Below are 20412 nucleotides of genomic sequence, written 5' to 3'. Positions count from 1 at the left end.
TTTGTTCAGGGGAGTAACCAGGGTCTGGGGACCCGCCGTGACTGAGGTACTCCTGCCCCAGAGGCCTCGGCTACCTGCGCGGAGCAGAGCCGCTCTGACCGAGAAGCGGCTGCGCCCTCCCTCAGAGGGCGGTGGGTAGAACCCCCCCCACAGCGGCCCCTTCCCTCCCCCGGCACCTCCGAGCCCAGAGGTGAGAGCGGCGCACCGCCCACATCCGCCTCACATCACTTCCTGGGCTTTAAAAAAGGGGGAAAAAAAAAAACTGAGGGGAAAAAAAAAAAATTAACTACCTAAGCTGGTCCGGTCCCGTCTCGGAGGTTTAGGGGCTGTACCCGGGGTGCCGCTACTGCCGCGCCGACACCATGAAGGCTCAGCCCGCGGCCGCCTCCATCTTCTGCCTGTGCCTGGTGCTGGCGGCCCCCGCAGCCTCCGCCGCGGAAGGGCTCGGAAAGGGTCAGGCAAACGTTTTCTTCGGGCTTTCCTCTCCGCTTTGGCCGTTGCGGGGACTGGGCGCGCCGGCGCCCGGCCGGTTCCCGGGGAGGGGGGCGGGGGGAAGGCCGGGCCGGCCTGGCGCTGCCGCCGCGGCTTAGAGGGAGAGCGCTGCCTTTTGACTTTTAAAGATGAGGGGGGGTCTTTAAGCCATCTTTGCCGTCCCGGTTCTGTTCAGCTAAACCCTGAGGCGTTTCCTTTTCGAGGGGTCCCGCTTTTACCTGGCGAAGGCCTTGGGGGGGAGGGTGGGGGGCAGCCCCTCAGTGCCCCCCCGCCCCGTCAGCCCTGCTCAGCCTCTGCCGGGACGGACGGACGGACGGACGGCTCTGCCCTCCCGCCCTCGGCTTCCTTTCTCTTTCCTGACCGCTCCTCTGGCTCTCCGGGGCCTCCTTGTGTAATTGCTGTGTGTAATAGCCCGGTTCAGTCGGGGTGCGCCGGGGCCCTGAGCTTCCCCCCAGGTGGTGGCTTTGGCCTGTCTTAGGGGTAAGTCTCCTCTTCAGGGCTGGGGGTAACGCAGTTTGATCAATGACGGCAAAGCTTTGTGGTGTGGATCCCAGTCATTCCCCTTTTCGTTGTACAGTTAATTCCTCGGGTGACTTTCATTCAAAAGAAACACTCCGCGACGTGTTGTGTAATGCTTTTAAAAACATGCTGAAGCTCTCCACAAAGTGAATTTTCATTTAAAAAAAAAAGAAGAGCTTTCAAAAAGTGTTTCCTAGCTAGAACAATAGAAGGTTTTCCCTGTTTAAACATGTTGGCCTTTGAATGAAATAGCTGACGTGTCTATATTGTGAGTAAACATGACTTCTGCTAACCCAACCGTTTTTTGCTCTGCTATGTTCATCTGGTACAAACGTAGCCTTGTGTCTGAAGCTGCTTCTGCAGCTGACATGTGTGTGATTGAACACGGACATGGCATCCCCACCTTACTGCCAGCACAACTAAATATTTGATGTGTTGCGTCATATATGTTCACAGTTGATCATATCAGGAAAGAAGATAAGGTAATAAAAATATGGTGCCAACAGTTTAGACCTCCCAGATGCTGAACTAAGGAACCACAAGGTTTTACTGACCCTGTTCTTGGCTTTCTCCAAATTTTTTGCCATAGTTGTCTGCTGGAGACAGTGTCCACTTTCCCCTGTGTTAGCACTGGGCAGCCTGTGGCTCCTGACCCCTGTGTAGCTCCCAAAATTTGCCCACCTCAGCACCCTGGGCACTGGGGGTTGCTGACTAATCCAAACCCTTAGCGTTGGGAAAGGGCAAGCCGAGGCTGATGTTTGGTCATCCAGCAGAGCCCTGCATTACTGGAGCGATGGGACCTGAGGAGGTCTTCCAAGGGAGTTCCCCTATGAACCATTTCCAGATCTCCTTTGTCTCAGCTCTCCATGGCTTTCAGCCATGTGAGGTAGTGCTGTGCCAGCTACAGGGTCAAAAAAAACAGGCAGTCCTTGCTTTGCAATTATTAAACGTATACTCGCTCACTCTTATCTCAACTGACATAAGACTTGTTATCTGGGTATGGGATAAAGTATTTCCCGCGTCGTTCAGTCATTGTAACATTCCAAAATGTGTGTAATGGCGTTCTTTCTTACTCTTCGATGATATTATAATCAGCAGTAATACTTGGCATAATAGTTTTAGAGCAATTAATGATCATATGTTGGCCTAGGAATTTTTAAGTTTCGCTTTAGTTCACATTCAGTGGGATTTAGGAAGCCAAATGCTGACATGTTTACTTTGTCACTAATCAGTGACAAAGGACTTTCCAGGACTGGGATTACAGTTGGCTTTAAAAAAAGAATATAAAATGAGTTGAAAATATTCTTAAGGGTTGGACTGTTTTCCTCTGTTAGTTGACATGTTAAATTATGCAGCATTTCTAAACCCTTCTCTCTGGCAGGTTTTGGAGATCATATTCATTGGAGAACACTAGAAGATGGGAAGAAAGAGGCAGCAGCCAGGTATGTTAGCTGGTTTTAAATACAGAAAAGTGTCTTTAAAAATATTCACAAAGGTTCTGTATCAATCCTAAATTTAACCGCAGAAAATAGTGATTATTAACAAACATGAAGGTGGTTTAGGAGACTGTTCAGATCCCTATAGCTTATTGGAGAGAAAATACAGAGTTTTGTTACTTTGCTGAGGCACCACTTAGGTTTAATCACTGCAGTCTAATTAAATGATTGAAGTCCTAGCATGTCTTTGAAATGTGAAGAAAATAACTGAGTATTTATCATAGTAAAGAAAAATATGGTTCTTAAACCTACAAACACATTTAAGTAGTACTTCAATCAATGCCTTAGAACTCAGCAGTTCTAATAGCTTCGGTAAAATTCCATGTGCCTGTATAAATGAGCAGTGTGAGATGAGTTATTTTGTTACCATCTGCAGAAAAAGTCTGAAAGTTTCAAACTGTAGTGAACTGATAAGTTGTTTTAATGAAGCTTTTCTGGGTTAAGCTTAAACTCTAAAAAGAACACTGTCTCTATGAAAAGGTAAAAAAATGATATTTTGACACATTTTTTTCTCAGAATTTCTTCTGTTTCTTATTATACTGTGAGAAGGAATATCACATGCTTATAAATTCCACTTGTACTTTTGAATTTATAACTTAGAACTGACAATGCTGACATGAGCGGGAATTCATTATGCCTTCCAGTTTTGCTGTTTTATTGAATTCTGCTCTCAAACTGATCCATCTGGCGAGCTCTACACTCTAGCATAGGCACCAAATTAACCTAGATGGTACAATTCAGAAGTCTTACAAGTTTTTGTAACTGGATATTTTAGCATTGATTTGATTTACCTGTGCAAGAAAATAGACAGTTTCAGTATTCCCAGGAATAATTGTGGCATTACTTTGCAGCAAAGCAGAGGAAGCTTTTAAAATGAGACAGAGGAGGGAGGGTGAGCTCTCAGGTTTAGGCAGGATGAGCATTTCTGCTCAGAAACAGCCCCTGAGCAAGGTATGGCTGTAATGCACCCTGTTTCCTTTCATAGAATCATGGAATGATTTGGGTTGGAAGGGACCTTGAAGATCATCTGGTTCCAATCCCCCTGCCATGGGCAGGGCCACCTCCCACCAGCCCAGGTTGCCCAAGGCCCCATCCAGCCTGGCCTTCAACACCTGCAGGGATGGGGCAGCCACAGCTTCTCTGGGCAACCTGGGCCAGGGGCTCACCACCCTCAGAGTAAAGAGTTTCTTCCTAATATCCAATCTAAATCTACTCTCTTCCAGTTTGACCTGCTCACTGGTCTGAGTTCAGCAGCATTTGAGTGCTAGTGAATTGAAGGTTTGGGAGAAACCAAACCAACCAACCAAAAAAAAAGAAAAAGATAAAAAGATAAGCAAACCTAAAAAGCAGATTTTTGTTGTAAGTCTGACCTTGGGTGAGGAGATGAAAAGTTACACGAAATGATCTGTTGTGCAGCAAGTGAGATGGATCAGCGCCAGTGGTGTAGGAAGTTCCAAGACTTTAAATCGATTTCAAGTCTGTACATCAAATCTGGATGTGTCGGAAATGCCGGAGACGCTTGGTTTTGGGTTCCCGGTGGGCGAGGGCAGAGATCCCGCGTTCCTACAGTTACTGGGGTCAGGGTCTCGGCAGCAACCGTAGGGCGGTCGCCCTTTTCGGTAGACGCCCCGCAGGACGGTGTCCCTGTGCCGCTGTACCGAGGGTCCCCTCACCCGCGGGGCCTCTTACCATGGCGGCTCTGGTTGCCCGGGCAACCACGGTGGGGTGGGGGGGGGGTGACCCGAGCGGAAGTAGTTGCCGTCGCCATCCGGGTCAGCATGGCGGCGGGGCGCGCGCGGCGGGGAGGATGCCGCTGGTGGTGCTGTGCGGGCGGCCGGGCAGCGGGATGAGCCGGCGGGCCGCCGAGCTGCGGGAGGCCCTGGAGGGGCCGGAGCGGCAGGTCCACGTCGTGGCCGAGGCGGAGGGCGGGCGGGCTGCGCTTCGGGCCGAGGTGGAGCGGCGGCTGAGCCGGCGGGACGTGGTGATCGTGGACGCGGGTAACGAGGTGCGGAGCATCCGCTACGAGCTGTACTGCGCGGCGCGGCAGGCCGGCACGGCCCGCTGCCTCCTGCACTGCGCCGGCGGCCCGGGCCGCCCCGACGAGCCGTCCTTCGAGGCCCCCGACCCGAACAACCGCTGGGACCGGCCGCTTTTCACGGTGCACGGGGAGGAGCCGCTGCCGCTGGCCGCCATCCGCGCCGCCCTCTTCGAGAGCGCCCCGCCGCCGCCGCACCGCGCCACCCGCACCCAGCCCCTGCAGTCCAGCGGCTTCCTCCACCACCTCGACCGCGTCACCCAGGAGGTGGTGGCCGCCGTCATGGCCGCCCAGAGGAACGGGGCGCAGCCCGGGGAGGTGGTCCGCGTCCCCGGCGTCGCCGAAGGGCTGGTGCTGAACCGGCCCGTGAGCATGGCCGAGCTGAGCCGTCTGCGGAGGCAGTTTATCAGCTACACCAAGATGCAGCCCAGTGACGAAAACTTGCCCCAGTTGGCCAGCATGTTCCTGCAGTACCTGAGCCGCAGCATCCAGTGAATCCTGTCACCTGTGCCGCGTACAGCAGTGGCCGTGGTCTGCTTCCAAAGTACTTACAACTGTAAGAACATGCCTTCCAGCTACAGACCCCGCAGAGCTTGGGTCCCACCTATTGCATATCAGATCATGGAATATCTCAAGTTGGAAGGGACGCATAAGGGTCATCAAGTCCAACTCATGTAGCAACAGCAGCTCTGGGAAGATGGATGCCATGTCCCTGCAGTGCCTGAGAAAGCTGTATGGCTAAGAGGATCTGTAGGGATGCTACTCCCCCACCCCCGCATTCTCCCCACTTGCATCTTTCAAAAAGGAGAGCTACTGTTGCATCCCCAAGCAAGTGAAGTCTCCTATGGAGGCCTAAACCCCAGTAATTAATTAGTGTCTCACCATGAAAGCCCAAAAGGTGGTGACCATAGGGAAGACTTTTCCCCTCTGCATTGGCATGTGTATGTCTTGAATAGGAAGATTGTTTTTCCAAGGCTGTCTCCAGCTAATGTCAAACTGCAGAGGAGACTTCGGGTCCAGAACTGGAACAGGCTGTATTTTAAGAATGCGACCGTTTCAAAAAATCCTACTGAACCCAAGAGATACATTTGCAAACTCTGCGCAACAGAACAGTGTCGGCTTAGCAAACTCAAATCTCTCTGTTTCAGGTTTAACAATAAAATGTGTGCCTTAAATGGAGTAAAGTCTTAATTTATCTGCAGGACTCTTTTATTGAAAGAACTTGCTATGTCTTTCCTCTGCAAGGCCATCACTAAATGCCTTTAAAAACAATTAATTGTTTAAGAATGAGCGCTCTCATAGGAAAAGTGAGCTAAAATGACAGTGTCTGTTCTGGGTGAAACTGCCATAAGTCTGTACCAGCTGTGATGGGTAACTTAGCTTCAACTAGTTTCAGTCTTTGCTATAACATATATAGCTTAGATAAACTTTTCACTTTCTAGGGGATGCTTTAGCCCTCTTTTTAATAAATTGTGGCTTTTGTTTTTAATTGTATGTGTAGTGCTACCTGTGAGGAAATGGTAAAGTGGGGCAGGAAGGGTTACTTCAATTACAGTGTCTGTTTATCTGACATACTCGCTGCTAGGTAGACCTATGCATTGCAGAACTGAGAAATTACTACAACAATGTTTTGATGTGAATAAGTTTATTTTCCCAGTCAAAGTAAAGAGAATAAAGCTGAGAAAATACATTCGGTATCTCTAAAATTTCTGTGAGTTCTCACTGGCTAAGTTGGCATTTCAGGACTGTGAGCACTTCTATTTAAAATCTGCTTTGAAAATCTCTCTTAACTTTAGGAGAAAAAGGTGTTTTGCAGTATGGATTACCAGATGATTGAGCTCTTCTGACATGAAGTGCTCATGCTTGCTGATAAGAACAATGTGTATTTTCCAGACCTAAATCAGCCTCTCCTCGAGGAAGAGGACACCCTCTCATCATCAGGGAGGGGACGCTGATGCAATACAAGCTTTACTAGGGAAATGTGTATTCTTGATTTTTACTGCAAACAGAGTCCTATGTAAAGATGATAACATATTGGTTACTTATCACAGTATCACAGTATGCTAGGGATTGGAAGGGACCTCAAAAGATCATCTAGTCCAATCCCCCTGTCGGAGCAGGAACACCTAGATGAGGTTGCACAGGAAGGCGTCCAGGCGAGTTTTGAATGTCTCCAGAGAAGGAGAATCCACAACCTCCCTGGGCAGCCTGTTCCAGTGCTCTGTCACCCTCACTGAGAAGAAGTTTCTTCTCAAATTTAAGTGGAACCTCTTGTGTTCCAGCTTGTATCCATTACCCCTTGTCCTATCACTGGTCGCTACTGAGAAGAGCCTGGCTCCATCCTCATGACATTCCCCCTTTATATATTTATAAACGCTAATAAGATCACCCCTCAGTCTCCTCTTCTCCAAACTAAAGAGACCCAGCTCCCTCAGTCTTTCCTCATAAGGGAGATGCTCCACTCCCTTAATCATCTTAGTTGCCCTACGCTGGACTCTCTCCAGCAGCTCTCTGTCCTTCTTGAACTGAGGGGCCCAGAACTGGACACAATATTCCAGATGCGGTCTCACCAGGGCAGAGTAGAGGGGAAGGAGGACCTCTCTCGATCTGCTAACCACCCCCCTTCTAATACAGCCCAGGATGCCATTGGCCTTCTTGGCCACAAGGGCACAGTGCTGGCTCATGGTCATCCTGCTGTCCACCAGGACCCCCAGGTCCCTTTCCTCTACACTGCTCTCTAACAGGTAGCTCCCCATCCTATACTGGAACCTGGGGTTGTTTCTGCCCAGATGTAGGACCCTACACTTTCCCTTGTATTTCATGAAGTTATTCCCTGCCCAAATCTCCAGCCTGTCCAAGTCTCTCTGGATGGCAGCACAGCCCTCTGGCGTGTCAGCCACTCCTCCTAGCTTAGTGTCATCAGCAAACTTGCTGATAGTACACTCAATTCCCTCATCTAAATCATTAATGAATATATTGAATAATATGGGCCCCAGTACCGACCCTTGAGGCACTCCACTGGTTACCGGCCTCCAACTGGACTCTGCCCCATTGACTACGACTCTCTGGCTTCTCTCCTTCAGCCAGTTCGCAGTCCACCTAATTATCCGGTCATCCAGTCCACACTTCCTCAGTTTAGCCATGAGGATGCTGTGGGAGACCGTGTCAAATGCTTTACTGAAGTCAAGGTAGAATTGCCATACTTATAAATGGCAGAATTCTGTTTGAACTACTCTAAATGTTAATTGCTTCCTCTTCACCCTTTCCTGGTTCTGAAGGCCATAACTGAATGCTGCTAAGTAGAGATTTCTTTTCATATCTATCTACAGCTAAAGAAAAACTTCTGCTTCAGTTCTGCTACTAATCGATTTAGTTGCCATCACGTGCAAAGGTCTTTGTAATTTCTCTGTGAGAAATTCACTTAATTTTTACCTTCTCAAATGTTAACAGAGTTTACAATAATGGAAAGTTTAAGCTTTGCTTTGCTTGCCATATCCTGAAAGAAGTATCCATTTAGTATGTTCTTTTTTGATTCCTTCTTTTCCTTCACCCAGTTTTAGGCAGTTCTTACAGTTCTGGAAGCTATATCATTATTACCAACTTCCCTTGGATACTCTTCCATAGCTTAAGGGGTGTATTGGTAAGAGAAAAGGGATGAGATACCCAGTTCTTGTTCTTAGTCTTTCTTAGTTTATTGCCCTACTCAGCTTTCACCAGTTCAACTGTTGGATGGTTGAACAATGAAAGTCTTAGTAAGGACTTCTGCATGCAGAAGGTGTGGAGGTAAGTGTTGTACTACCTGGATGTGCTCAATAGAAACAAAAGTCACCTGTAATTGTATCACTTTTCTTGTTAGAAAGGTAAAATTAATGCAAAATAGCAAGGAGCAGCACAGTGGTGGATTAATTGAATCACCAGCATGACCAGTTGTGTATCTGAGCAAATGTAAACTAATAAAAGCAAACCTTCCAAAGAGAAAGTCTCCTCCTCTACAAGAGCAGTAATTGGCTGACAGTTATAATAAATTATTACTATACATGTTTTAAGATTGGGAAAACTTTGCAAGACAACCTTAAAACACGGCAGAATCTCTTTACATGTCTTCCTTTCCATTACATCTAGCCTTTGTGGAAGTCTTGACTGTTAAAATGTACATGTAACAGAATGTGGTTTCTGTTTTTTTGTTTTTGTTTTTGTTTTTGTTTTTTAGTGGTTTGCCTCTTATGGTTATCATCCACAAGTCTTGGTGTGGAGCTTGCAAAGGTAAGTGTATTTAATACTAGAGCTCACTGAAATTTCTAATTTTTAACTTTTGTATACAAATCATTTAACCATGAGAAACATGAACTTCACATTCGAACTAACAGTATTTGTATCACACCTGCTAGCACTGCCAAAAGCCAGCCACGTCTAAATGCCAGCAAACGTAACAGCTGTGATGCTGCACTTCTGTAGTGGCTACAGTTTCTCCTGCATTTGGCTATACAAGATGGAACAGAATGAATGATCTTAAAGAATTAAGTGTAAATTGCCTTACTTTCAGCTGGTGGTTCTTTTTAAGGTGAAGCTTTGTCTCAGTCTCACAAGCAAACAAGCTGGGCATAATGGCTAATTTTAAGGGATGAGCTAGTTGAGTGAGAACTGGTGGTGTACACCAAGCTTTTTGCTTCTGTTCCATTGGTTCAAATATGACCATGTGTGTCTGTTGGCCAGGCTTCATCACAGGGCTGCTCAGCAAGGATTGCTTCAGCTAGCGGCTGTTCTGAGCCTGAACAGGTTGATACATATATTCCATTTACTCACTGCTTATTGGAAAGTATCAGCTCTCCAGAGGGAGGAATGAAGTCGAGATTTTGATGCTGACCTGAAAACCTGAAGTCTTTTCCACTGTTTTTACGCATCTCTTTTTTTTTTTTCTCTCCTTCCCCCCACTAGCTTTAAAGCCAAAGTTTGCTGAATCCAAGGAAATCTCTGAACTCGCCCATAATTTTGTTATGGTCAACCTTGAGGTAGGCTGCCCTCTGATTTGTATCCATGTTACTGCCTCATAATTAAGCATTTGGAATCCTGCTTAACTGGTTGCATCCTGTTCTGTGTACATCCTAAATAGTGCACTCCTGAATAGGTATTCAGGATTGATTGATATAGCTGATTGTTTTAAAAATATTTTTCTTCAGTCTGGTTATTTGGTTATTGTAATTGTGTTTATAAACCTGCCTGTCTGCCATTGTCTCTTTAACAATTTGTACCTTGTGTCATTCCATTGCCACAATAAAGGAATTTATATTCATTCTTTCATGACATATCAATCATTCTTACACCAAAGTGGAGCATTTAATTCAAATTGACAGAACAGAAAAAAAAAATTCTTTTCACAAATGATACTTGTTTACATAAATATAACTTTATTTCCTTTGAGAGGGGAAGATACTGCAGTTATCTAGAGTGTTCAAAATGTAAATTGCTCAGGATAAATGGAGTCTGACGGCAACAGCTTGTTTCTTTAAAATGAGTGCTGTGTTTTGTTGCATACCTTGCTAATATGTTCCCTCTCTTCTGTCTTGCTTTGGTAGGATGATGAAGAGCCAAAGGATGAAGCCTTTAGTCCTGATGGAGGTTACATTCCCAGAATCCTTTTCATGGGTAGGGCATCCACAGCTGTTGTGTCCTCTCACAGGACTGTGTTCTTATTGTTACCACCTAAATTTGCTCTTTGATTTCTTGTTTCATAGACCCTAGTGGAAAAGTCCACCCAGAAATCATAAATGAGAAAGGAAACCCCAGCTACAAGTATTTCTATACCAATGCTGATCAAGGTATGTGCAGTGTTTGAAATGTTTTTTTAGTGAGGTGAAACTCTGGGTGAGTCCTGAGTAAAGGACACATCTTCACTTTTGAGTGGAGAAAAATGATGGTATTTTACAGCGTAACTGGGAGCTGTTAGATACAACGTGAGTGAGTGGCTCTGTTATGCCTTGAGGAACTGTGTTCAGAATCATGATTCACCTTAATACCTACTATAATGTCTATAGGACCTAAACTGCATCTCCAATTGTGGCATGAAAAATTATGCAGTTCGCATGATCCAGCTACAAACAGTTGGGAAAAGGGCACAAGACTGGTTGTTTTGGTTTTTTTTTTTCCCACAGGTTAATTTGTAGATCTACATTCCGTGTTATTTTTAAAACACTTTAATTACCAGGACACCTTGATGTTTTCATCTTGAGATTAATAGTTGCTGTCTCTCTGTTTAATCTTTCAGTTGTCCAAGGGATGAAGGAGGCCCAGGAGAAGCTAACAGGTGATGCTTTCAAACAAAAACACCTGGGAGATGAACTATAATGAATACACTGAATGATGCTTTTCCATCACTTCAAAACTCTAAAAGGAAATGATTAAACAGACTAAGAATGTAGATGCACTGGAGGGACATAATTCTCCTGTCAACAATGTTAGGTTAAACCCTGTTTGGAGTTCACACACATGCATCAATTACAGTGTTATCTCCTCCTCTGCCTGGCAGTTTGTGCTGTAATGGTTATTTGCAACTAGGTAATGTGCAAGTACATCAATTTGTGTGTTTGAGCAACCACTAATATTTGGTGTTAAAAGGGAGGTGTGTAGGGCAAAATGTTCATTTGAGGACAAACAGGGTGATTGGAATAACTAGAAGTAGATGATATTTTGATGCTTAATCAGGGTTGGATCCCTCTTTTCTCACTGGTATTGTCATCCCATTGTTTTTACTGGGGATTCCTATGAATGGGGCATGTTCCCGGGCCAGGTGTTTTCTAGACATCTCAAACCATGAATTCTGCCACTAAGCCAAGTAGAATAAATTTCATGAATGTCCAAGTAGCATGTGAAATTATTAGCTCTGCAAACATAATTTTGTGTAAAACTGTGTGTGATTCATCTTTATATGCCTTTGGGCAGAAATTTAACTTTGTCCTTGTGCACTCACCTTTTAATTGTTCTATGAAGTGAGGGTGGGTTATGTTGAAGCTTTACGGGGGTTCCCCTTTTATTCTTTGAATGTTTTTTGGCGAATGCCTTGCCATCACATTGTACTGTATTTTTGTACCAGGGTGAAAAATTAAACCTTTTTAAACATAAGCACGCAGACAGTGTTTTGTGGTGAAGGGCATAGCTTTCCATTGTTAAGGATAGGGGAATATATTTTTGTTTATGTTCCAGTGGCTATTAATATTGAATGTCACAGCCGAAGGTTTCTTCTTTGTATAATGAAAAGACAACAGTTGTTTTTCCATGCAATTACAATTCAGTCATTCTTATACTACCTATACTGTTGAGGGCAGGGTAATACCTAGTGTTTATCTACTGGAACTGAAAAGAAAAATAGAGGGGGAAAAAAAATCACCTCTCTTGACCTGCTGGTAATGCTTTTCCTAATGCAGCCCGGGATGATGTTGGCCGCCTTTGCCACAAGGGTGCATTGCTGGCTCATGGTCAACTTGTTCCCCACCTGGACTCCCACATCCTCTGCAAGCTGCTGTCAGCCCCAGCCTGTACTTGTGCGCAGGTTATTCCTCCCCAGGTGAAGGACTTTGGATTTCCCTTTGTTGAATTTCCTGACAACCCTCTCTGCCCATTTCTTGAGCCTGTTGAGGTCCTTCTGATGAATGGCAGCACAACCATCTGGTTGTCAACTACTCTCCTCAATTTTTTTGCCATCTGTCAGTTTGCTGAGGGTAGACTATCTGTTCATCCAGGTTATTAATGAAGGTGTTAAAGTATCAACCCCAGGGGTACTCCACTAGTGACTCCCCGTTCAGCCCAGCGGTTCTGTTCAGTTTTATGTCCACCTCACTTTCCATTTATTCAGGTTGTACTTGATCAGTTTGTCTATGAGGACACTATGGGAGATGGTGTTGAAAGCCTTATTAAAGCCAAAACAATGGCTACTGCTCTCCCCTCATCCACCGAACTAGTCATCTAAAGGAAAAAACCCTGTCCAAAATGCACTTACCATAACATCCCGTAACCAACACTGAGATAATTTTCTACAGATAATTTTTGAAGAGCTATTTAAGAACATTAGTTGGGGAAAATTGTTGCATACAATAAACCCATCTTGTCTACTGAGTCCGTTTTTACTGTTCAGTAGTGTAATGAATTTTACTTTCACAACTAGTCTGCCTTTAAGGGATTTTAGGCACCAAAACTCAATTGGGCACTAACAGACAAGGACTCAGTGGAAATAATGGGATTATTGCACATTACAATTACCCTCCTCAGCTACTAAAAGTTATTCTACAGGTTTTATCCTCTGCTTCTCTTGCAAATTGTCTAATAAATTAAGCATTAGATTGAACTCAGTAATTATTCAAGTTGTATCAGCCTTCAAAGTAAATAATTATATGTAAGTCCTGAAAAAGGATTTGTGTTTTGCAAAATTGTCTTTTTTTCCCCACCTGTCTTGGTTGACCTAATAAAAAATAGGTCCTATCTGATGCTACTTATTTCATTTACAGCTTTAGATTGACATGACTGTAAAAAATCATTGGTACTTTTTTTTTACTTACCACCAGGGGGAGGACTCTGCTCGTTCATTTGGGATATGATTCAACAAATAATAATTAAAAAAACCAACCTCTGATGCAAAATAGCAGGTGCACCTCTGTGATTTTCCAGGCACACTTTCATGGCAGCTCTGCCCTTGTCTTATCTCTGCAGGGAAATTATGGCCTGTGAGCTGTACGTCATTTGTCCCAAAGCCTTGCTTTGCAAAATGCTCTGATGTCAGAAGCGCGTGGCCTCAAAGTCATTTTTTAAAAGTTCTCCATCTAGAGAGATCTCCCTTCCGTGACAGATGTGGGAAGTGTGCTTCATCCTTTACATTTAAGACCACCCTGATTCAAAATTACTCTCCTTCACCTCTTCTCTGATGTATCTCCTCTCCTTCAGCACTTTCCGCCTTCCAGACTTGCTACTTCCGAAGGAAAAATACCCCATAATCCTTTTTCCTTTGTTATGTGGCTGCCTCCTTTCTCTCTAATCCTTTCTACCCTCTCTATGTTCAGACTTCATGAGTTGGTACAGCTTCCCCAGCCTCCCTTCTACTTGCTCTTTTCTAGACCGTGCTCTTGTCCTCTGTAGCACGATGGAGCTGGGCACTCGCTCGCCTGCTTGGCCTTTACCTGGGGTCTCGGTAGAATAGGATGTACGTGCTGCCACAGCTTGATCGCTAGGGGCAGCTAGGTAACAAGTGTAAAAGCTGTTTCGCATCTCTGGATTGCAGCAAAAACTTACTTTTGATCTGTGACTTAAATAGTTTTCTCTTTCTACTTGCTAGTTTTAGACACGGGCATTTTAGTTGCAGATTCTTTACACCCTTCTGCTTTTTAATCCAGATCAGGTGATACTGCCGGTTGGCATTTTCTGCGGTGCGGAGGGACACATCTTGAACCTTCCATCCAACAACTGCTTTATGTATGTTGTGTAACTTTATGCACGCAAGCAACTCCACAGGGTTTAGACGAGCTGCTCACAGGTCAGGGTTTGTTGTAGTTGTGTTTAAAGTTAATTATACACCGTAGCAGCTCAACAGCACACAGTAACCAAGGCCTCAGATTAGTTTGCCCCTATCAGCTTTGTTTTGTGTGCATGCCCATCTGCATATGGCTTGCAATAAACTTGCATACTTACGTAACTTCTTCAGATACATCCCAGAAATCCCCTTGGATTCGCAGCTTCTGCTCCTTTTATGGCGATAACCAAACCCAAAGACACTTCAAAATGCTTAGTACAGACCCACGGAACTGCCAGGCCAAATCAATCTCATGTAAACAAACATGCTGTCAGCTCCCATTCTCCCAGAAACAACCCACAGAGGGGAAAAAAACCCAAGTTAATTAAAGAGTGACTGGATTGCAGCTAGCCATCTGGCTGCCTGGGAGCAGAGGTTGCTCTGTGCACCTGGGGCTGAACAGGCTTTAAGGAAGTGTTAGCTAGAGATTCGCAAAACCTTTCCTTTGCCATGCTTAGCAGCAGGGAGCAAAAATGCAACATCCACGAGTGCCAGCACGGCCAGAGTTTCCCGTCCATCATCCTGGCATGCTGAGTTTAGGAGTCATCTACTTCAAATGCACTTTTGTCCCCATGGCTGCTTGTCTGCCATCATATCTAGCCTGTATCAAATGGTTAATGAGCTTCATTCATTGTCCTCGCTTACAGCTTGTGTAATGAGTAGCTCTGAAGTGCGATATTATTAAACCCGTATGAATGCAAGGTCATATATCCTTGGAGGTGATGAAACTTTTCTTAACTTTTGCCAAGAGGAGAGGCATTTGCATTTGCTTTTGCATTATGCTGTGATATTTATTTGCAGCTGACCCAGTTTGCCCAACCAGGAGAACAACCCCAGGGCTATTCCGTGACAACCGTGGCTGTACGTGGATCAAAACTTGAGACCTGAGGATGGACATTCAGAGAGCAATAAAGGCAGAATTACACTGACCAGAACTCTATCCAGACAGCAGGATAAAAAGGGGAACTTCACTGCAAGTTCACACTCATCTCAAAGAAAGCAAAGCCCAAGGATGAAGTTTATCTAAAAGGTTGCGTCCCACTTCCAGACAGCTGTGTAAGTCATCCTTGGGGCTAACTGGACAGGGGAGCTTGCTGCCTGGAGGGAACCAGAAAACAATCATGAAGGTCTGTCAAAATCATAGAATCATAGAATGGTTTGGGTTGGAAGGGACCTTGAAGATCATCTAGTTCCAACCCCTATGCCATGGACAGGGATACTTCCCACTAGATTAGGTTGGTCCAGCCTGACCTTGAACATTTGACCTATCCAGCCTGACCTTGAACATTTCTAGGGATGGGGCCTCCACAACTTCTCTGGGCAACCTGTTCCAGTGCCTCACCACCCTCATCGTGAAAAATTTCTTCCTAAAGTTTATTCTAAATCTACCTTCTTCCAGTATGAAGCCATTCCCCCTTGTCCTATCACTACATGGCCTTGTAGAAAGTCCCTCTCCAGCTTTCTTGTAGGTCCCCTTCAGATACTGGAAGGCCACAATAAGGTCTCCCTGGAGCCTTCTCTTCTCCAGGCTGAACAACCCCAACCCTCTCAGCCTGTCTTCATAGGAGAGGTGCTCCAACCCTCTGATTGTCTTCGTGGCCCTCCTCTGGACCCACTCCAACAAATCCATGTCCTTCTTATGTTGAGGGCTCCAGAGCTGGACACAATATTCCAGGTGGGGTCTTACCAGAGCGGAGCAGAGGGGCAGAATCGCCTGCCTGGTGGTGAAAGTAATGGTAAAAGTCACTGTCTCAAAACTATTAGGCATATTAACTCATTCCCCCTTTCTTCCTCTAAGAAACAAGTGCTGATTTGTTAAGCAGTTTAGTCAAATAAACTCAGTTTGCTTTTCCTTTCAAAGTTTGTCTAGCGTAAGGAGTGGCTGCATACAGTTCCCAGGCCTGCCATTGTCCAGGGAGCACCACTCCTAGGAGAGATGGTGATTTAGTTTTGCGGTGCCAGCCCGGTGCCACCACGTCAGCATGCCCCAAGGAGGAGGAATCTCCACTGACAGCTGCCAGCCAGCTCCTGTGGCCTGTCACGGGCAGTGGGGACAGGGTCCAAGACTTGTGCGATCCTCTCCAGGCTGTGACAAATGTCACGGCGCAATTTTGCAATGGCTAAATATGGGGTGGGTTCCTTTGAATAGGGACCAAAAAAGAAGAGACCCCAAACTTCTCCCTTCACAACTACGCTGCAAGCAGGGACTGGCTGACCTGTGCTTACAGTGTTCCAGGTTCTGACTCAGAACAGCGGGAGAGGCTGTTACACACCACCCCGCGCTGGCACTCATCCCAGGACGGGGCAGAGCGGCCCGTCAAGCGAGGTGCGGGCAGCAGGCAGGGTACAGCCCGGGCATGGGATCACCGAGTGGGTGGGTGCTGTAAAAACAATCGTGCATTTCTGAGCTGTTCCCGTGTTCTGTTTTCCTCCGACCTACTCCGATGTCTCCTTTTCCATTTCCCATGTCCCTGCCATGACGTGGGGGGTGAAGGGGAGAAAACTTCCTAGAGTTTCTCCCCTCAAAAGGATGTGATCCCATTGCTGCCGCTCCAAGACAGCACAAGGGAGTGGAGGTCCCACAGGAGGTGCAGGAGGAGTCGGGGCAGAGCTGCAGGGGCAGGACAGGCTGGGCTGAATCTGGCTAAGGCTGTAGGTAACAGGTTGCCGGTTAGAGGTCGTTTGTTGGTATATACTCATTTTTGGACCATTTTGCACGTGCACAGCATAGCGTAGGTAGACGTGCTGCAGAAATATTAATTATAAGAACTGCAGATGTTCTCCCCACTTTCTGAGTGTGGTTCAGGACACAGCGTAACATGCTGTGCATAAAAGAAGCTCCACTGGCAGCACAGTCAAATTTGAATGTCACTTTATTGTGCTATTTCTAATATTCTGAGCAGTTTTCAAATTCGATTTGTAAGGATTTTGGTGCATTAGCCCTGTTAAAGAGAGTGAAATTCGCACATCTTGGGGACACAGCATGGGGCATATATGCTGTTTATTCCACACTGAAATGAAGAAGTGCCTGGGTGAGTGCTACCTATCCAAATAAGGAGGATTTTGTTTTCTTCTTGCAGTTGGCATGTTTTCACCTAGCTTCCCCGGACAACAGCTGGTTATGAGCTGAAAGCGCTGATCTGTGTGCAAACTGTGCTTCTTTGGGATACAATTTTGTCTATGTGTGACCAGTGCTTATCAAGAGCTTAGACAATGGGTCTTTTAGTCTCAGGGCCATTAGTATTATTACCGCTTACAGCATCGCATGTAGCAGGCTATCATCCTTGATTTATGTGCTTCGGTGCCGTTTTTGCTGTAGTAATAAGCAAAGCAATAAATAAAATACTTTTTTTTTTTTTTAGAAAATAGGGAACTGAAAAGATTAAAATTGTTTTCTTAGGTCAGTTGCACTGTGTGAGGATGCAGTAACTTGAATTAGAAACGTTGGGAGAGTAGCAGAGTATGTATATTGTGCTTGATAAATGTGCTTGCATGACTGCTGTGAGAGAGTCAGACAGATCCACATGTCAGAAAAGAAGATAAAGCATAACATCTGCTCTCCCCTTCCACCTCTCTGGGCTTGTGGGAGTTCTCTCCTGTTCCCTCATTTGCCCATCTATAACTCTAAAATAATACAGACCTCCCCCCTCACTCAAAGTTGTGTAAGCAACTGATGACTGTACAACATTAAATCCTGGAAGGGAAGCGCAATAGGAGAGCTAACAATATTCACTCCATATATTATAGAAACGTGGCTAAACAAAATGATAGACAGAAAGAATCACTACAAATCCCCGTCTCCCAATTACCTGGGTGCACCCCTTCTCTTGGTTAGCCCTGACTAAGAAAGGGCTTTTATAAGGCTCCAGTACAGCTGGATATAAACACTGGCATTTCAGGGATGTCATGAAATCTGCAAATGCCTTTCTTTGGAAGTTAGGCTGAACAGTGGCTCTGGGCTTGTTATGGGGTCTTAAATCAGGCAATCCCTAAGCAGATGCCCAAGTGAGCCTCAGTCGTAAGGTGCCCTTTGCACCAAAGGTGTAGGTATCCGCCCATGGCCACTTGCCTTCCATGTTGGTGCTTTATAGGGCTGTTGGCTTGCAGTGCTTTTCTAGGTTGAGCATCAGTCAGCAGGCAGAGGGAAAAGCATTATCATCGTCACCTCAGACACCGTGTTGGGTGGAGTGGAAGTCAAGTTTTGGAAAAGGCAGCGATCACGTTTCCCAGAGCAAGGAGAGGATTGCAAGGAGCTAAAAAGACTTTTGTAGGTGTCAAGACCGTTAGGCTGTCTTTCAAATAACTGTTGTAATGAGTCTGGGATTTTGTTACACTGGATTATTTCACGTTGCCTACACAAAGCTGAGACCTTGCTTAAGGCTTAAATCAGGGCTTGGCTTATATAACAATAATTCTAGTTGGGGTCTCGATCGCAAATGGACATTGCCATTCTAGATGAGGGTAGAAAATCACTCCAATCCTGAGTAGAATTGTCCCCTGGGTCACCTAGCAGACAGCTCTGGCTTGAATAAAATGGAGAATCTGTATGGCATCTCTGATCTGCATCTCTGACACTTCGAGTGAGTTCCTCGAAGCTTCTCTACAACTCTCCTGTGGTTGGTCCTAAAATGCAGACCTTGGCTATACACTCGATATATAGCACTGCCACGTTTTTTGGATTTCTGCATTCTCACAGTACTGTTAACTAGTCAGCTACCCTGGGGAAAATGTAGCAATAAAAGCAATTTACAGTCTTTAAAGTGGCTGATCTGTTGCAAAGCTAAAGCTTGTCCGAGGGCTGGGTGACTTACAAGCCAGTCCAAAGGTGGTTACTGAAGACTACCAAATGTGCAAAAAGCTTTTACAAGTAGACAAAGCGATGTCTGTCCTGTCTGGGCAGTATCCAAGCTGAGTCAGTGCTGCACATCAAACACAACGGCACACCATGATGAGACAGGGCAGGAAGGGAACAGTGCTCTGAGGGACGTGGTTCTGCACCCCCCAATTTTAGAGCCCTGAGTTCAGAGGTGGTCCCTGGAAGCTGCTTAGCTAGTCAGTGAGGGAAGTTCGGAACCCTGAAGCTCCAGTTTCTTTAGCTGGCTCCTGTGCTGGCCTCTCCTTGCAAGGAGACACTCTCACCTAGGGCTGATCAAGAACTTTGTCTTTGGGCTTAGGATCTTTTTGCTTAAATCCTGGCAGTGGGAACACACATGGCCATCTTTGCTGGCTGTTTGGGAAGCACCTCATTAGTTATGTCAGAGAGATGTTTTAAATACCCACGGTTTTGTTCACTTTCTCTAGGGGATCACCTCTGAAGGTGGATTTGGTTTCCCAGTGAGGGACAGGCCGCAATTAGGTCTCTGATCTTGTCCTTGGGATCTGTTTGTAGGATTTTAAAGCCAAGAGGGTCTGCTGCAACCTCTCCATCAGACATTCTTCAGACTAGCAACTTAGAGAGATCGCAGCCGCTGCCTCATTTTTTGTCTTCTCACCAGCAGACATGTAGTTCCTGATGCCACAGCCACCATCACTAGGCTTCAGAGTTAACAGTTCCACGGAAGTGAATTCCAGACCGTGTAGAGAGTGCGACAAGAATGGCAAGTTCGGGTGTCGCACCTGGGGCGGCGTTCCCTGCTGCCGGGGCTCCAGGGACGCCTGAGGGGACTCACTTACCCGGGGGGGGGCGTGGCGGCAGCGAGGGCGAGCGCCTGGACGGGGCCCCCGGAGGGCCTGGCCCCCACTGTCGGCTACGGCCCGACACAGCCGGACGCTCCCTCATCCCCCGCCGGGTCTCCCGCGCTCCAGCCCCGCCGATCCCAACCGGCCACCGCACCCCCCCTCCCCTTCCCCCGGCCCCGCCGCGGCTCCGCCTCCGGGGCCGCCCCAGGTGCCGGCGGGGGGGCGGCTCCCGCCACGCGAGCAGCGGTCGCGGGACCGGCACACAGCTCGGCTCGGCTCTGTCGCTCCTTCGCCTCAGGTAAGAGCCGCGGCCCCGGGGGGGAGGAGAAAGAGGAACGGCGGCGGGTGTCCCGCCGCGGCGGTGCGCGCCGTCGGGGCGCAGCCTTCCCCGTGGAAAGTAACGGTGAGGGGGGGGGACGGGCGGCCGGCGGGGCGTCGCCCCCGCCTCAGGCTCCCGCTGCGGGGCGGGAACGGCGCCGCGCCTCTCGTCGCCTCACCTCAGCGTCCCCCCAAAAAACTCTTCCCGCCTTCTCCTCGGTGCCCAGCGTCCGGGTCGTCCCCGGGCTCCGCGGGACGGCGGGCGCAGCGGGGCGGGAGGACAGTGCCGGTGGCAGGCGGTGTCCCGGCCCCCGAGGAGCCCC

The 20412-nt window shown here is 46.9% G+C and overlaps 2 protein-coding genes across 3 annotated transcripts; both read left to right on the top strand.

Annotated features, from left to right (window-relative positions):
* The first annotated feature begins 145 nt into the window (after positions 1–145).
* TXNDC12 (thioredoxin domain containing 12) lies at positions 146–12362 on the top strand. Of its 2 annotated transcripts, XM_082483217.1 has the most exons (8): positions 146–453; positions 2393–2453; positions 8753–8805; positions 9478–9551; positions 10116–10185; positions 10275–10358; positions 10805–10843; positions 11961–12362. In XM_082483217.1, the coding sequence occupies exons 1-8, from the start codon at positions 363–365 to the stop codon at positions 12281–12283; spliced, it is 795 nt and encodes a 264-aa protein (XP_082339343.1). In that variant the 5' UTR covers positions 146–362; the 3' UTR covers positions 12284–12362. The 2 variants fall into 2 exon arrangements, with proteins under 2 accessions (XP_082339343.1, XP_082339344.1); XM_082483218.1 differs by lacking the exon at positions 11961–12362 and having other exon boundaries at positions 10805–11625.
* Positions 4298–6213, top strand: KTI12 (KTI12 chromatin associated homolog). Its single transcript, XM_082483530.1, has one exon. It carries the CDS (start codon positions 4315–4317, stop codon positions 5035–5037), a length of 723 nt encoding a protein of 240 aa, XP_082339656.1. The 5' UTR covers positions 4298–4314; the 3' UTR covers positions 5038–6213.
* Positions 12363–20412: the final 8050 nt, after the last annotated feature.

This window comes from Vanellus vanellus (genome assembly GCF_965231255.1).
Source record: "Vanellus vanellus genome assembly, chromosome: 5".
Classification (NCBI taxonomy): domain Eukaryota; kingdom Metazoa; phylum Chordata; class Aves; order Charadriiformes; family Charadriidae; genus Vanellus; species Vanellus vanellus.
Note: the sequence above shows the minus strand (reverse complement) of the source record. Positions and strands in the feature narration are given on the sequence as shown.

Excerpts from the sequence above, each read along its gene's own strand:
- TXNDC12 (XM_082483217.1), top strand. The coding sequence starts at position 363 with ATGAAGGCTCAGCCCGCGGCCGCCTCCATCTTCTGCCTGTGCCTGGTG. Across the intron at positions 9,552-10,115 it reads TTGTTATGGTCAACCTTGAG|GATGATGAAGAGCCAAAGGA; the intron begins GTAGGCTGCCCT and ends TTGCTTTGGTAG. Across the intron at positions 10,359-10,804 it reads CTATACCAATGCTGATCAAG|TTGTCCAAGGGATGAAGGAG; the intron begins GTATGTGCAGTG and ends TTAATCTTTCAG.
- KTI12 (XM_082483530.1), top strand. The coding sequence starts at position 4,315 with ATGCCGCTGGTGGTGCTGTGCGGGCGGCCGGGCAGCGGGATGAGCCGG.